This window comes from Numida meleagris, chromosome 5 (assembly GCF_002078875.1).
Source record: "Numida meleagris isolate 19003 breed g44 Domestic line chromosome 5, NumMel1.0, whole genome shotgun sequence".
Classification (NCBI taxonomy): Eukaryota; Metazoa; Chordata; class Aves; order Galliformes; family Numididae; genus Numida; species Numida meleagris.
The window spans coordinates 50,876,466-50,889,822 of record NC_034413.1 but is presented as its reverse complement, the minus strand read 5'-3'; the positions used below and the strand labels follow the sequence as shown (position 1 = coordinate 50,889,822).

Here is a 13,357-nt window from a genome sequence, read left to right as displayed (position 1 = left end):
TGCTTTTTGACCTAGGCAGCAGCCCCAGCACTGAGATGCAGCCAGGAGTGGCTGCTATACATGTCTCCCTGCTGACCTGCAGACTTCTACACAGGCATTGCTCTCAGACAGTAACACATCTGGCCCCACACCAGCTCTGCAAGAAGCTTAGCCCTCTCAGTGAGAGCAGTCTTGAGGTAAATTAGCTTTAAGATCTAGCAGTGACCACATGCAGACATATTTTCAAAGACATACAACTGAGTCAATTTAGGCAGATTTTCAGGGGACCACAAATGCATCTTTGTACTTGATGCAAAGGCTACTTGGGTAAATACCAAGCACTTGTTTAAAAGCTGAAAATGCTGGAGTATTTTAAAGAAAAGCCCCCGAGGATTTATTGTAAGCGATTGCATTTTGCCAGTTTATTTCTGAAAACACTGAAGTTAAGAGTCTTTTTTTTTTCCCTCCCTTTCTTTCTAGAAAGAGAGAGCGCATGTAGAACTTGTACCCAAATTGCTAGGGGGTGGTGATAAGTAAAAGAAAACCCCATCTTACATGAGGAAGTGTCAGGTGACATTCAAAGCAGCACTATCAATTGAAAATGCAGCACCAGCATCTCTCTAACTGCTAAGCAAATACTGCCCCAAAAGTGACTTTACCAAGAGTAGATATGATTACAGAAGGTGGAAGGCAGAAAGAATGCTGGTAAATGCAAATGAATCAGGATGCAATGTATCTGCAAATCTGCAAGTACAATCTCTGTGTTATTTCCAGACAGCTGTGCACCTAGTTTTCAACAGCACAGAAGCATCTGAGCATCTTACTAACAAAGCAATTACAACAACGGGTGGAGAGGCAAGCACTTCTTAAGTAATCTCCCTGTATTGAATTACAGGAAAAATACTTACCCAAAGCTCTTTGGCTATTGAGAGCAAGCCAAATTTTATGTGAAAATTGGCAGTACTCCCACAAATGATGCACCAGTTCAGGGCTCAAAGTTTGCTGTTTTCTAGCATTTGTCCTCTTGCAGTTGTGCATAGGGCATTCAGGAAAAACTCAAAGCACTTATCTGTATCTAGACTGTCTGATCACTTACTCTGACTCACACGGTTACTGCAAAATAAACTATAGCTTACAACATATGTGCGTTTGGAGAGGTAGTTAAGCAGCAAAGGAAACCTGAGAATAATCTACTTATAGGAAGACAACAGGCCTCAGGATCTCTCCTCTGGGGAGGGAGTCGGGGGAAACTCATTAACAACCTTCTGGAGGAGAACTTCCCTGACTTCTGAGGCTTAACAGTCCCAGTCTCTGTGGTCATGGAACATTCTGACCCCAAGGCCTGGAGAGCATTGTGCCAAGCACTGCTGCCTGTAAGCCTGAAGCTTACAGCAGAAGTGAAGAGGGGGACAGGATACTGACAGTCCCATTGGAATCCTTTCATAAAATTCTTCCTCCTTCAGATACCTATTTATTCACTCACCTATGGTTGTGCAGCAGTACCTTTCCTTATCTGCACGTTTATGAGAGTTTACATAAGCGGTATTTTTGACACAGTACCTTTTGTATGGCGATGTGTGCATTGGAGCTGGTGTTGCAAAGCCCACCTCTGCTGCACCTTGCCCGCATCCCGTGGTTCTGCAGCTGAGACACAGGCACCTATTACTGGCACTTCAAGCACCTATTTGTGCAGCTGTACCCTCTCCAACACTGTGCTTGAAGACAATAAATGAAGCTAACACAGCCAACTCGCAAAACATCAAACCAAAGCTTCAGCAATGCATACGTATGTCCAAGCCTGATGAAAGGAACAGACCTTATCAGCAAGCAAAATAAATGGCGCAAATAGTGAAATTCACCTCATTAAAGCAAATAGGGGGAAATAAAATTTCAAATTATATTGCACTGAATTCAGTGGAATAGCTCTAGTTGATTTCAATAGGAAGAGATTTTCTTCTGAAATGGCAGCATTGTTATGTCTCCCCTAAAAACAGGGAGATCCCACACGCATGCACTTTGTCCCTAGCATGAGCATATCAGCTTGGGGACTGACTCAGTCAAAAGGTAAATTTGCTGAACTCACACACAAGTGCTCACAGCGGAGCTAACAGGCTGGAGAAAAATAATGATGGGAATATCACATGGCAAGCAAACAAACAAAAAAACCCACTATTTTAACATAGTGCTTTTGATTGCTTTTCCTGGAAAGTTATTATCAAGTCTCGTTCATCTGTCTCATATAATGGTTAGAAGTGTGTCTACCATACACAGAATCTTACGATACCTTTTACATTTCCACATACTCACCACGCCAACAGTGGGTGGTGAAATTATTAAAAGTAGTAGCTATGGTTCTCTCTGACCTGAGAATACTTACACATTCCTTCGGACCTGCGCAGCCTGTTACACATTCTCAGTCACTACAACACCGCACAGGCTCATACTGACTCTTCTGAAGGACAAAAATGAAAAAAATTGAACAGTTATCATATACACATAAGCGAATGTAAATGCTGCTTTGCTTAGGAAGCTATTAAAGCAGGCTGCCCTGAATAAATAAGCTCTTTTTGATACTTAATCTGCTGCACCTGTTGGTGATTCAGTGCATAATTGGTTTGGCAGGTGGAGGGGAATGCAAAACTGATTGCTGCAACACAAAGGGGAACTTTGGAGATACGTTCAGAATATGACCCAAGTTTCTGTGAAACACTCTCCACTTACCGAGTTCCCATTTGTGATCACACCATATCCCACCCGTACAAACACCTGTACAAACATAGTTTAACCATTATTCAAAAATATGTACTGAATGTGATGCATTATCTTCTTCGGTGGAAACCCAACAGTATATTTATTCTCTTATTTCTTCTCTATTTCATCTCTGCTGTAGCGTTTCCCCTTTCCCAGACCCCTGTCACAGGCTGTGACAGGTAAGCCCTCTCCTTGCTGAACTCTTCAGCTACTGCAGATATTTTTCTCCCTGCTCTATTTTCATCCTTCTTTCTCTGTAATTTGCAGATTCTTCCCTATATCTTCTCCTGCTTGTGTTCAGCAGTCTGGCACTTCTTATAGCTTTGTGGCCAGCATTTCATTCCTACACTTGTGGGGATCTCGGTCTGACTGTGTTTTCTGTTTGTCTGGCTCAAAATGGGAAGGAATTTCTTCTAAATATTTGAGCAAATTCTTATTTTAAGACTGGAATATTGTCAGAGTGGCTTCCATACAACTACCTGCTATTGCCGCTTGACTTTTTTTTTAACAAATAAAAGGTATTTGGTGCTAGTTCTTACCTCCTCCAGCTGCAGGTGAAGACTTAGTTCAGCCCTAACAGCACGCTGCTTTTGGGTTGAACTGAAACAGGGCAGAGTCACACATGTTGTTCTCTTGCATCATTTTTATGCCAATACTGGCATTTTACTTGCCTAAGAGTTGTGTAACTGCGTGGGGGAATGAGGCCGTATACGTCCCGAGTAAACAAGCTCCAGCCCAGCCACCACAAAGTGCACAGTGCTCCCGAAGTGCTGGACCACAGCACAGAGCACACAGTCACATTTCCAATAGCTACACAACAGCAGCGCAGCTTGTGAGCTGGGAACTACTCATCCTCCCGGCAGCGTGGCGGAGGCAGAATTACTCTCATTGACACAAAACTCGAGTTCTGGCGTTGATGTCAAAGCTGCTCTCCGCGAAGAGCGGCGTTTGGGCCAAGCGCGAAGTGCCACCTAGTGCCGGCCCGGCCACCGGCTGGGAGGCGGGGGGAAAGGAGAAGCTGATGGAAAGACAAGAAGGTGAAACGCCCTGGTAAGGACGGCAGGGACATCCTTGCTGTCACCTCGCTGTGCAGCATGCCCTTCCGTAAGGCACGAAGCCCAGACTGCCTGGGGCACAGCACTCAGCAGGCCGCACGGCTCCTGCACTGAGCTGAGCAGTTCTCAGCACGGGGAAACCGCTCGCCTGGCCCACCTGCCTGGTGCCAAACCAGACACTCACAGAGAAGGTTGCTCATTGTATCATGAGCTTCCACTTGTATCAACAATTGTTTGCAGGTTGGAAGAAACGTGTCTGCAGTTTTCACTGCTGCTACACCAGTGCCCAGCAGTGTGCAGGGAGGATGAGGGCCCACAGAAAGGTGTGTGCGCATCTCCTCGCAGCACACACCTCCAATGCTGGCTGTACAATGATAACACAACAAAAAACAAGAACCCATTTGAAAAGTGCGTAGATGAAGACACAGCAGCAGCCCTGCAGCACAGCTGAGGGGAACACACTTTGTATCCAAAGGACACCAGCAGCAGGAGCTGTGCATGTGTTCACGCCAAAGTCCCCAGCTTTCAGAAGGAGCCAGGGCTACTGGCAAGGAGAGGAAGTGAAAGCTGCTATTTTAAATGGGGAGAATGATAAAATTGAACACTCGTCCTCGTGTGACCACAACGCGCCACCAGGAGGACCGTGGTCCCACAGACAGAGCGCTTTTGCCTCACAGCGACGAGCCGCAGCCCGGCTGCAGGGAGCAGCAGCGGTTCCTGTTGCAGCGAGGGGACCTGCAGCAAGGAGCCCCGTTTCCTCAGCTCCTGCCTCTCCCCCGATCTCAGAGGCTGGTGGCAGACATTTCTTTGCTAATCTGCTGCACTCTTGACAAAAAAAGAAAAGAGAAAAGAAAAAGGGGAACAGTTCCATATTTCAAATGAGGAAGGTATTTAGGTAGCTTATAACTCAGCAAGCCTGAGAAATAAATTTTATTTAAGGAAGTAAAATAAAAGAATGGTCAAAGCAGAGAGGAAAACATATGAAAATTAAAAAGTGACATATTGTAATGGAGTAGAAGGTGTGACTGCCGCATAGGCAGCATTTGTGATAGGTTTCTGATTTAGATTTGTAACGCAGCTCCTGCGGAAGCTGTATCTTAAGACACAGATGTGTTTTAAGATTGAAGTAGCAGTTACCTACTATGTTCTCTGAAGTACCACTGTTTGTCTCTTGACTGCAACGCTTTTATTCCGTAGACACCGATATCAGCCACAGACAGCACTGGCAGCAGCCACAGAATATTTGCTGTTTTAATCCAACTATTTTCGTGGCATTCATCCTTTTCTGAAGATCATCTCTGCACCTGGGCTGCTGCTGAGATGTGGTATGTCTCAAGTCTCACTGTGAATGCAGGAAGAAAAGATTACAGGACTATAACTGTTTCAAACGACTGTGCTCTAGCTCTGTTGAAATAAATAGCCTTAGGTATCAAAAAATTAACATTTAAATATGTTATCATCAGCTATGAAAGAGAATAAACTTGTAGCTTTTTTTTTTTAATTTGAAAAATTCAGGTCGATTTCTCCATCCATTAGGAAGGAACCCACTCACACTCTGTCAGAGTGTTCTGACCATCAGAGCTGCAGGATTCGCACAGCTGTCACATTTCCTGTCCCACCAAGCTGCCACCTCGCGGCCCGTGGGGCTGTAAGGCAGACAAGAAGCGTTTGGCCTCACCAGGGAAATCATGAAAGGGTTGCACAGCATGAGGCTGCTGGAGAGGGAGAGTGCAATGACACGGACGGGCTGCTGCTGACTGGACCAACGAAGGTTGTGCTAGAGGACTTCCTGAACACCAGGCAGACGATGGGAGGGGGATACCAAATAAACACCTCCTGAGACATAGGGCAGCATTAGTGATTTCTTTCAGAAGTTACAGAAAGACAAAGTTAAGCACCATCAAACTGCTCCATCCTCCTACAGCAGGCACTGCTCCAAGGTGTCTTTTAGATCTGTACATGAGTTGGTGGGTACAATGTTTGTGCCGAGAGGCTTTTACTGGCCCACATCAGTGACAGAAACTGTCCATATTGCTGTTTACACCCAGCGCTGCTGCAAAACCTACAGTCTGGAGACAAAGTGCCATTCTGTTGCTCTTATGCTTCACCAAAGTTTAAGATCAGCAGTCTGTGCTAGTGGAGACACTCACAGAATGAGCTGCACAGATACCACAAGGGCGTAATAAGCAACAAGTTACAGAAAAGGTTTCCGAAGCCCCTATCTGCTCCGCAAAATGTTTCTTGTGACATCTCAGCAAGAGAGAGTGGAGCACAGGCACAGCAGTTTGCAGACAGCAGATAACGCCCACGGGGAGAAACATCTTGGTTTATAACAAAAGAACTTACCTGGTTTTAAAGCTGGCAAGGGTGTGTACGCACCAGCCTCTCTCAGCTTGGCAGAGCAAGCAGAACTTCTCTGGAGTGTTACAGAGTTCTATCTGATAAGTTAAAGGATAAGCTCTCTTAAAAGTGTAAAACAGTTTCATTATGTACGAAATAACATTTATAGGCACTCTAAGAGTGCAACTGAAAATGAAACATCTTGGAATAAAGCTCACATCGTGTTAGATATTTGGTCGCCTTACAGAGAACTGCACCATAGCTGAAGCAGCTGTTAGGAATCACTTGTTACACTTGCTACCAGCCCGGGGAAAACCCTACCCTGAAGGGTTTTGTTTCATTAGCAAACCTGAAAAACACACAATTGTTGTACAGGCACGTATGGAACAACATTTAGCCCCTAAGCTGATAATGGATTGACCAGGACCAATTTGCTATTAGCAATGCACAATGCAGTCAGACTGTAGCCGGGCAGGATGGCTGCGGGAGCAGCTGAGCCACTCAGAGGATCCTGGCGCTGGAGCCTTCCTGCAATGCTAGAGAGCACTTACTAGTGTTACAAAGTATTCTGGATTTTGTTTTGTTTCCTTTTTAGAGCAACAGTGATGTTTTTTTGAGTTAAATGGAGGAAGGGCCTTGCTGTGGTTATAGGTCAGTTCAGTTCCTGCTTCGCAAAGTCAAGCAAAACCCAGAAAGAGGCATGTTTCCTTTGACTGAACCCCAAAGAGGTGGTCCTGGTAGCTGATCCTTGGGTTCATATCTCTGGGTCCTGGTTCAGGGCTGCCGCCACCAAGCTCAGCCTGAAGAACCAGCTCCTCCGCAGCCCATGTGCCCACAACCTCCACGCCCTTCACGGCCCTGCTGCCCACAGAGCCCAGGCACTGGCAGGCCTCTGAATACAGATGAGCCTGGGCTGTCTGTGGCCTCTGGAGAATGCAGAAACCTCTGTCCAAGGAGGTAAAACTTCAGCCAGTCTCAAAACAGAAGCACCAACAAGTGGTCCTCGTGGCTGCCAAAGGATCTACAGTTGTGTAAGAACAAACCTGAGGCTTACGTCTGACAAGGTCAGTGAGTTTCTGCATGGAGCTTTTTAGATCAGGGTTTAAAATGACCTTTCGAATTTTGGAGGAGTCACCAGAACTGCAGCTTGAATTGGAGCCTTCTTTGGACTTTTATCAAAGAGTCCTCCTGGGTTGAAACTGGTTCAAATCCCCTGAAAAGTTTGAAGTCCAAAACCAAGAACAGGGCTCTGAAATCAAAAGAAAGGTTTCATTTGTTTCCAAATATGTGATATGCTCTGGAAGCCTCTTGCCAAGTGATTGGAGATAACAAAACACTGTGGTTAACACCAAGGGCTGTATTTTCTGTATCATCACCTCATGGCAAGCGTTAGGCTCGCCTAGATGAGAACCAGCACCTAGAGATTTTGCCCACCAAACAATGACTAAAGCAAAGTCTAACTACAAGTACAGCATCACTGGCCACACTTTTTGTCTGATATTCTTTACGCCGAACTAAACTCCGGCATCTCTTTCCCTGCAAGCATCCAACCTTCCCCACACGGAAGCCCAAAGCCCTGAGGCGAGGCGCAGGCAGGCGAGGAGCTGCACTGCTGCCGCATGCCCACCCAGGCTCACGCCGTGTTCTCAATGCAACAGGCTGCACCAGCGAGTAAATAAAAGTAAAATTTATTTGGCATAGGATAGAAAAATAAGGAGAAAAAAAATCACATACAAGATAAATGTTAAGCAGAAAAACATTCACAGAACTCGATTAATATTTTATAAAAGTTCAAACTGTAAGCGTCTGAAAAAACCATGTTACTTTCTGCTCAGCCTGCGTTTGAAGTTAACTTTCTCTTTCATAGTCCCCTGTGACTTTGAGTCCAAACTTAGAGTGCCTTCCTTATCACATACGAGTTTATGCTACAGAACCTGTCTCGCAAACTACAAAATGCCAGCACACTGATGTGCCACTCCCTTGCCCAGGACATGCAGCCCTCCCTGTTTCCCTCAGCCTCCCCCTGCCACACACATCTGTGCAGTCCCTGCACCACCAGCGCCCTGTTCATAACTGGTCAGCAGTGCCACTGGGCAGGCTGAGCGACCTCGCGTTCCCTTGGGGACGTGCCGAGCTTTCCAGGAGCCAGCCATCCTTCGTGTGTTACTGAGCGCCTCCAGTCAGAGATTCTCCTTATTTTTGGGTCAGTACAATCTGAAAGATTAAAGTTCATACAAGATGTACTGTACAGACTCAAAGTACCGCAGTAACAGGCTGTGTGCACTGACAGACAGCGTTCACGACCTCATACTCGCACAGCTCACACCTGGCTCTGTGCTTTCATACAAGTGCCCACGCTCAGCCAACTGGGTTATACTCCATGGGCACACTTCTCCTCCCCAGCATCCCGTGGTTGTAGGGCCCTCTCTCCTCTCCTGGCAGCCAACATTCTCCTTGAAACAACCCCACTTTGATCATCCAGCTCCACTTTTTGCAACCAAGGGTAAAGGTACCCTTCCTATTTTCATATTTCTGCACAGAAAAACGTTCTTACAAACCATGTGAACCACGACAGCAGCTCTGTTCTCCAGCAGAGACCTACTTGTACAAATGACATGTAAGCAGTCACTACTGCAAGGATAAACTGCAGCCATCTTTTTAAAATGGCAATTGAAGGAACTTCTCTAATAGCTCAGTCTTGCAGAAAAGAACAATTTTTATGACTCTTTTAGTGTTGGGAAATGGTGGCTTCTAAACAAGAACCTTGCAACCTTATTCAAGAAGCGGTTCATTTACAGAAAAACATGCTTCCTGTGCCCCAAGCTGAGCTTCCTTCAACAACTCTGAATACAAATCACTGCCACCTCTTCTCCCAGCAGCTGCTGCACAAAGTCAGAGCAGACATAGCATGCGCTTTCCTCACAGAAATACTGAGCAGAAATGACTACAAACGTTATTCCCATTTTATTTACTTAGTCAAATTAAACAAAAACGAACATTCATGGCCATTGTCACGCAATGCAAGTCTCTGTGACAACATAAAAAGCTTTGAGGTGTGAATATTTTTAAGACAACGCCATTAAAACAAAATCAGTAACTGTCAGATGTAAGCAGTGAACCCAGCTTAGTCCTTTACACCCTGTGCAAGCACGCTGAAGGCAGCTGGGCTGTCTGGAGAAGGGGAGGTTTCCAGAGCAATGCCAGCAACGGGTCACCAGCGCCACTGCATCTCACCTGGAGGCTGACCCACGCCTCTCCTCACATGCAGCTCACCCGAGTGAGCAGACTGAGCACATGACAACTGCAGGACTTGGCGCAGCACTGCGTAACGCTGCTATCAGCGCTACTTACACCGGGACGTGCAAGAACGGCAACTTCATCTGTCTTGTGAGACATAGAAAAGTTGACTAAAAAAGTCATAAGGCACCACTGGATCAACCTGTTCCATATTCTTTTTCTTTTTAAGACTTCATAGTGAAATAAATACCTTAATACTGATCATACCGTAAAAAGCTACTGATACGTGAAGCGATATATGGAAGATAAAATGCTGCATTGCTCTGGAATATACTAGGGAATTTTATTGCAAAAGATATAAATAGTCAAATTGTTGTTAGGTGAAAAAATACCACTTTCTGCATTTTTAAGGTACTTTACATATATGCCAAACAGCCATTCTGAGGAAGTTTCTACAGTACAAGGAAGCACTAAAACCAACAAGCAGCTCGGGTTCCTTGGCTCGATGACTGAGGGCCTTTTAGGCAGCACATTTTAAAGTGAGACTGAAGCTGACCTGCCAAGTCACTGGTTAAGGTCCAGACTTTTTGGTCAGCAAACCTTACTGAAAAGATCAAATACGGGACATTCTGAATGATGGAGAGGGTTGGTGGAACAATATGCAGCATTTTACTTGAAGCAGCCGTGCTGGAAGCAGGTAAGTTACAAGATACATACAGTACAGCTCTCGGATTTCATTTTTTTCCTGGTTTTTTGGCTGCATAGCTGTTTGGATATTAAGGATTTGGCAGGTCAATGTATCGAAAATATTGTATTCTTAAATTCAGAATGTCGCTCCTCAAAGTTGTAAGTGCTTCAGTTTAATAACATGAATACAATAATTTATCCTTTAAGTTATTATCCTAAAAATCTTATTTGGACTTCTATTCACATAACAATATGCCAAAGAGACAGGCACTTTGCATAGTGCATATGTTTAAGTGACATCCATAAAATACATACAAATTCAGTACTGAGCTAGTCTTGATCCCAAGGTGCACCTGTCACATGGAGGTCCCATTAATATTTCTTTAAGAAACTCTTACAGCCATGACCCTGCAACCTGATGTAGATACATCCCTGCGCCTGCGCACTCAATTGCAGGTTCAAGACCATAGATAGTAACTTAAAACATGTCATTAGATACAAAAATGTAAAAACCTGTATATAATCAAATGCTATCACAGCTAACAAGATTTTGTAAACAAACACGGAAGTTATGTTGATGTGGCTGCACCCAGCTCTGCATCGTGCTCCTCATGGTGACTGCCCCAGTGGCGGGACACAGGTGGTCCACCCCTCCAAGCCGCAGCCCTACATGCAGACACTGCAGTGGGGTTCAAACTCTCTTCAGCTTCATTTCCTAGATTTTCTAGGGCTAACCTCATTCTAGCCTCAGTTTAGGATTACATCTCTTGCACTAGAGAAACACTTTCTTTACCAACATGACCTTTTTTTTTTTTACCCTGTGAAACATGGCTGCTGGTACAGGTTTTGTAGTCCCAAGGAGTATGCTGTAGAAATGCTGTAGAGGAGACAGAGGAGGAATTTTTCAGGGTTAAACTTTGGAAGTCCAATTAACAAAGAGCTATTATTTGGCAATATTCAAAAATTCAGAATCAAAACCTTCCTCTAATTTTCAAAGGCATTTTACATGCATTCGGATCCATTTATAAAACACGCTCATTCAATGAACCCTTTTCTCAAACACAAAATTCAAAAGCCATTAAACATATAAACTAATTGTCACAATGTCAGAATACTTTTCTTTCTTCTATTAGCGTAAGCCTCGTGGCTCCCTGCTGAGGCTCCTTTTGGTGGAGGTTGAAAGGACAGGCTTCATGGTAAACTCAGAAGGCCAAATCTTCCCATTCCTCTTGAAACAGTGCAGACAGCAAATTTTGGAGCTCTTGCTCCCACTTGAACGCACAAACCCCAGACCTCCTTCACAACAGAAAAGAGCTTTCACCTAGGCACATTTTGACCTCAGCTGATCTGCTGTTATGAGTCAAATACAATCTCTCTGAGACTGTCAACTAAGCCCCAGGAAGCTTTTTAAGTTAAAAACCCATTATTTAATTGTGCCAAAGAAACAATTGGAAAGCAGTCTGTGGAGCACTGGTGTTAGAAATGTTTTACGGAAAGAACAATTACAATAGCTGCTGCATTTCCACTAAGAATACTTTCGGAGAACTCTTTGCAGGTAGTCTCAGGTAGAGTGCATTACAATAATCCAGGGCACGGATGACTGTGGGATGGTCCACATCAAAGTAGAAAAGCATTAAGTGATTAAAACTGTAACATTATTACAAAACAAGGAAAAAGTTGTAAAAAATAGATGTTTACGCTGCTGAATTCTTCGCTTGTGCTCTTCTTTGGAAGATTCTCTGCAGATAAAAATAAGGGCAGACACACTCCATCCTCAGGACAGGACGTGCCATCTATTGTATAAAACACAATTACTTGAGTAAGCTGAGGTGAAAAGATTTAAGACGAACTTTCGGTTCCCATGTAGCAGGACTATGGCTCGCAGAAGCAGATGGACCAGGTCAGGCATGCAAAGAAGGCTCCAGAGGACTCTCAGCTACACAGTATTCCCTGGCAGTTGGTTTATAAACAGCAAACAGATTGTACTTGACTGTTCAAATAATACAGCCACTGTACCCCACATGAATGAAACAGCTTTGTTCTAGCTCTCGTTAAATTCAAAGCCAGACCTCTGCGGAACTCTCAAGAGGACAGGGCTGGACCCAGTAAGCAGGATGCATGTATGTTGGGCATGGTCCATAGAATGCCTTTCAGGACAGCCTGCGGTATAAGCAAACAAAATGTATAGCTTTGAGCAACTATAGTTCATAAGCTGTATCTATTACTTTTGTAATAGACTGAAGTTTGTTCCAGCTGACAAGCCAAAAGTGGAAACAGAGCAAAACAGACAACTTTCCAACGATGTGGGCGAGAGAGCTGACTCGAAGGAAACCTTGTAAAACAGACGTCGCCCAAAAATGGGCCAGAACCCACTTCACCTTGGTATAGGTGGAAGTGGAGGGACACCTCTTTCTTTTCGAGCAGAGCCTCCTGAAAAAAAAAAAAGTTTTCTGTTACTCTTGGTTTCTTTTTATAGTGGAAGTTTACATCCAAGCCAGGAGCTCTACTAATTTCCTTGTCTAACCATTTAACAAAAGATCATTTCTGGTTAATTTACTGAACAAAGTAAGAACTTCAAACAATATAAAATAAAGATTGTAACTACCGTTATCTCCAAATGCCTAGGAACTATATGCATTTCAGTCCTTCATTCCCCTTTCAAAGCAGATCAGTTGCTCTTACTGTATAAACACATATGGTCTCAGTGCTACTTGCAACACGTGTACATTTCAATGAAAGCAGCAAGCTCTAGTAGCAATGTTTCAGAGCTCTTCATATATTTCTCAAAATGAAGATTTTCATTCAAAACTCATGAAAGTAAATATAAAAAAAAGACACAGATTTCTTTGTCTCTCTTCGTGGGGTAACAGGAATAGCAAGAAAGGTAAGAGCCAAAGAGAAGGGTCAGAGACTAACAGGAATTTCTGCTCCACACCAAAACCTCATAATTTGGAAACAGGACAGACAGAGAAACATGTGAGTGTACAGATGATTACAGGATAACTATGAGCACTGATGTGACCTATTGTGAAAGAAGTGAATTAATCCTTGGGTGTACCAGGCCAAATGGCGCTAACTAATGGAATGCCTGAGACCTCAACTGGAACAGCATGTAACACTGATGGGAAAAGACGAAATCAAACTGAAATGTATACAGCAGCAACATCAATGATCAGAGAAACAGAATTTAGCTTGGAAGAAGAGCATAATACATCCTGATTTAATGAGTTCAGCAAACTATAAGCTGAGAGAAGAGTATGGCTTATCTTCAAAAAAAAAATTGCAGGGTGTTAACACACCAACAAGGG

At 44.1% G+C, this 13,357-nt stretch overlaps 1 protein-coding gene across 3 annotated transcripts in view; it reads right to left on the bottom strand.

Moving 5' to 3' along the window:
• Nucleotides 7,798-13,357, bottom strand: part of WIPF1 (WAS/WASL interacting protein family member 1) — a 50,324-nt gene continuing 44,764 nt past the window's right edge. For all 3 annotated transcript variants that reach the window (XM_021400338.1, XM_021400340.1, XM_021400339.1), the window contains exon 8: nt 7,798-12,479. In XM_021400338.1, coding sequence (XP_021256013.1) covers nt 12,424-12,479 — 56 coding nt within the window. In that variant the 3' untranslated portion in view covers nt 7,798-12,423. The remainder of the gene's footprint in view (nt 12,480-13,357) is intronic.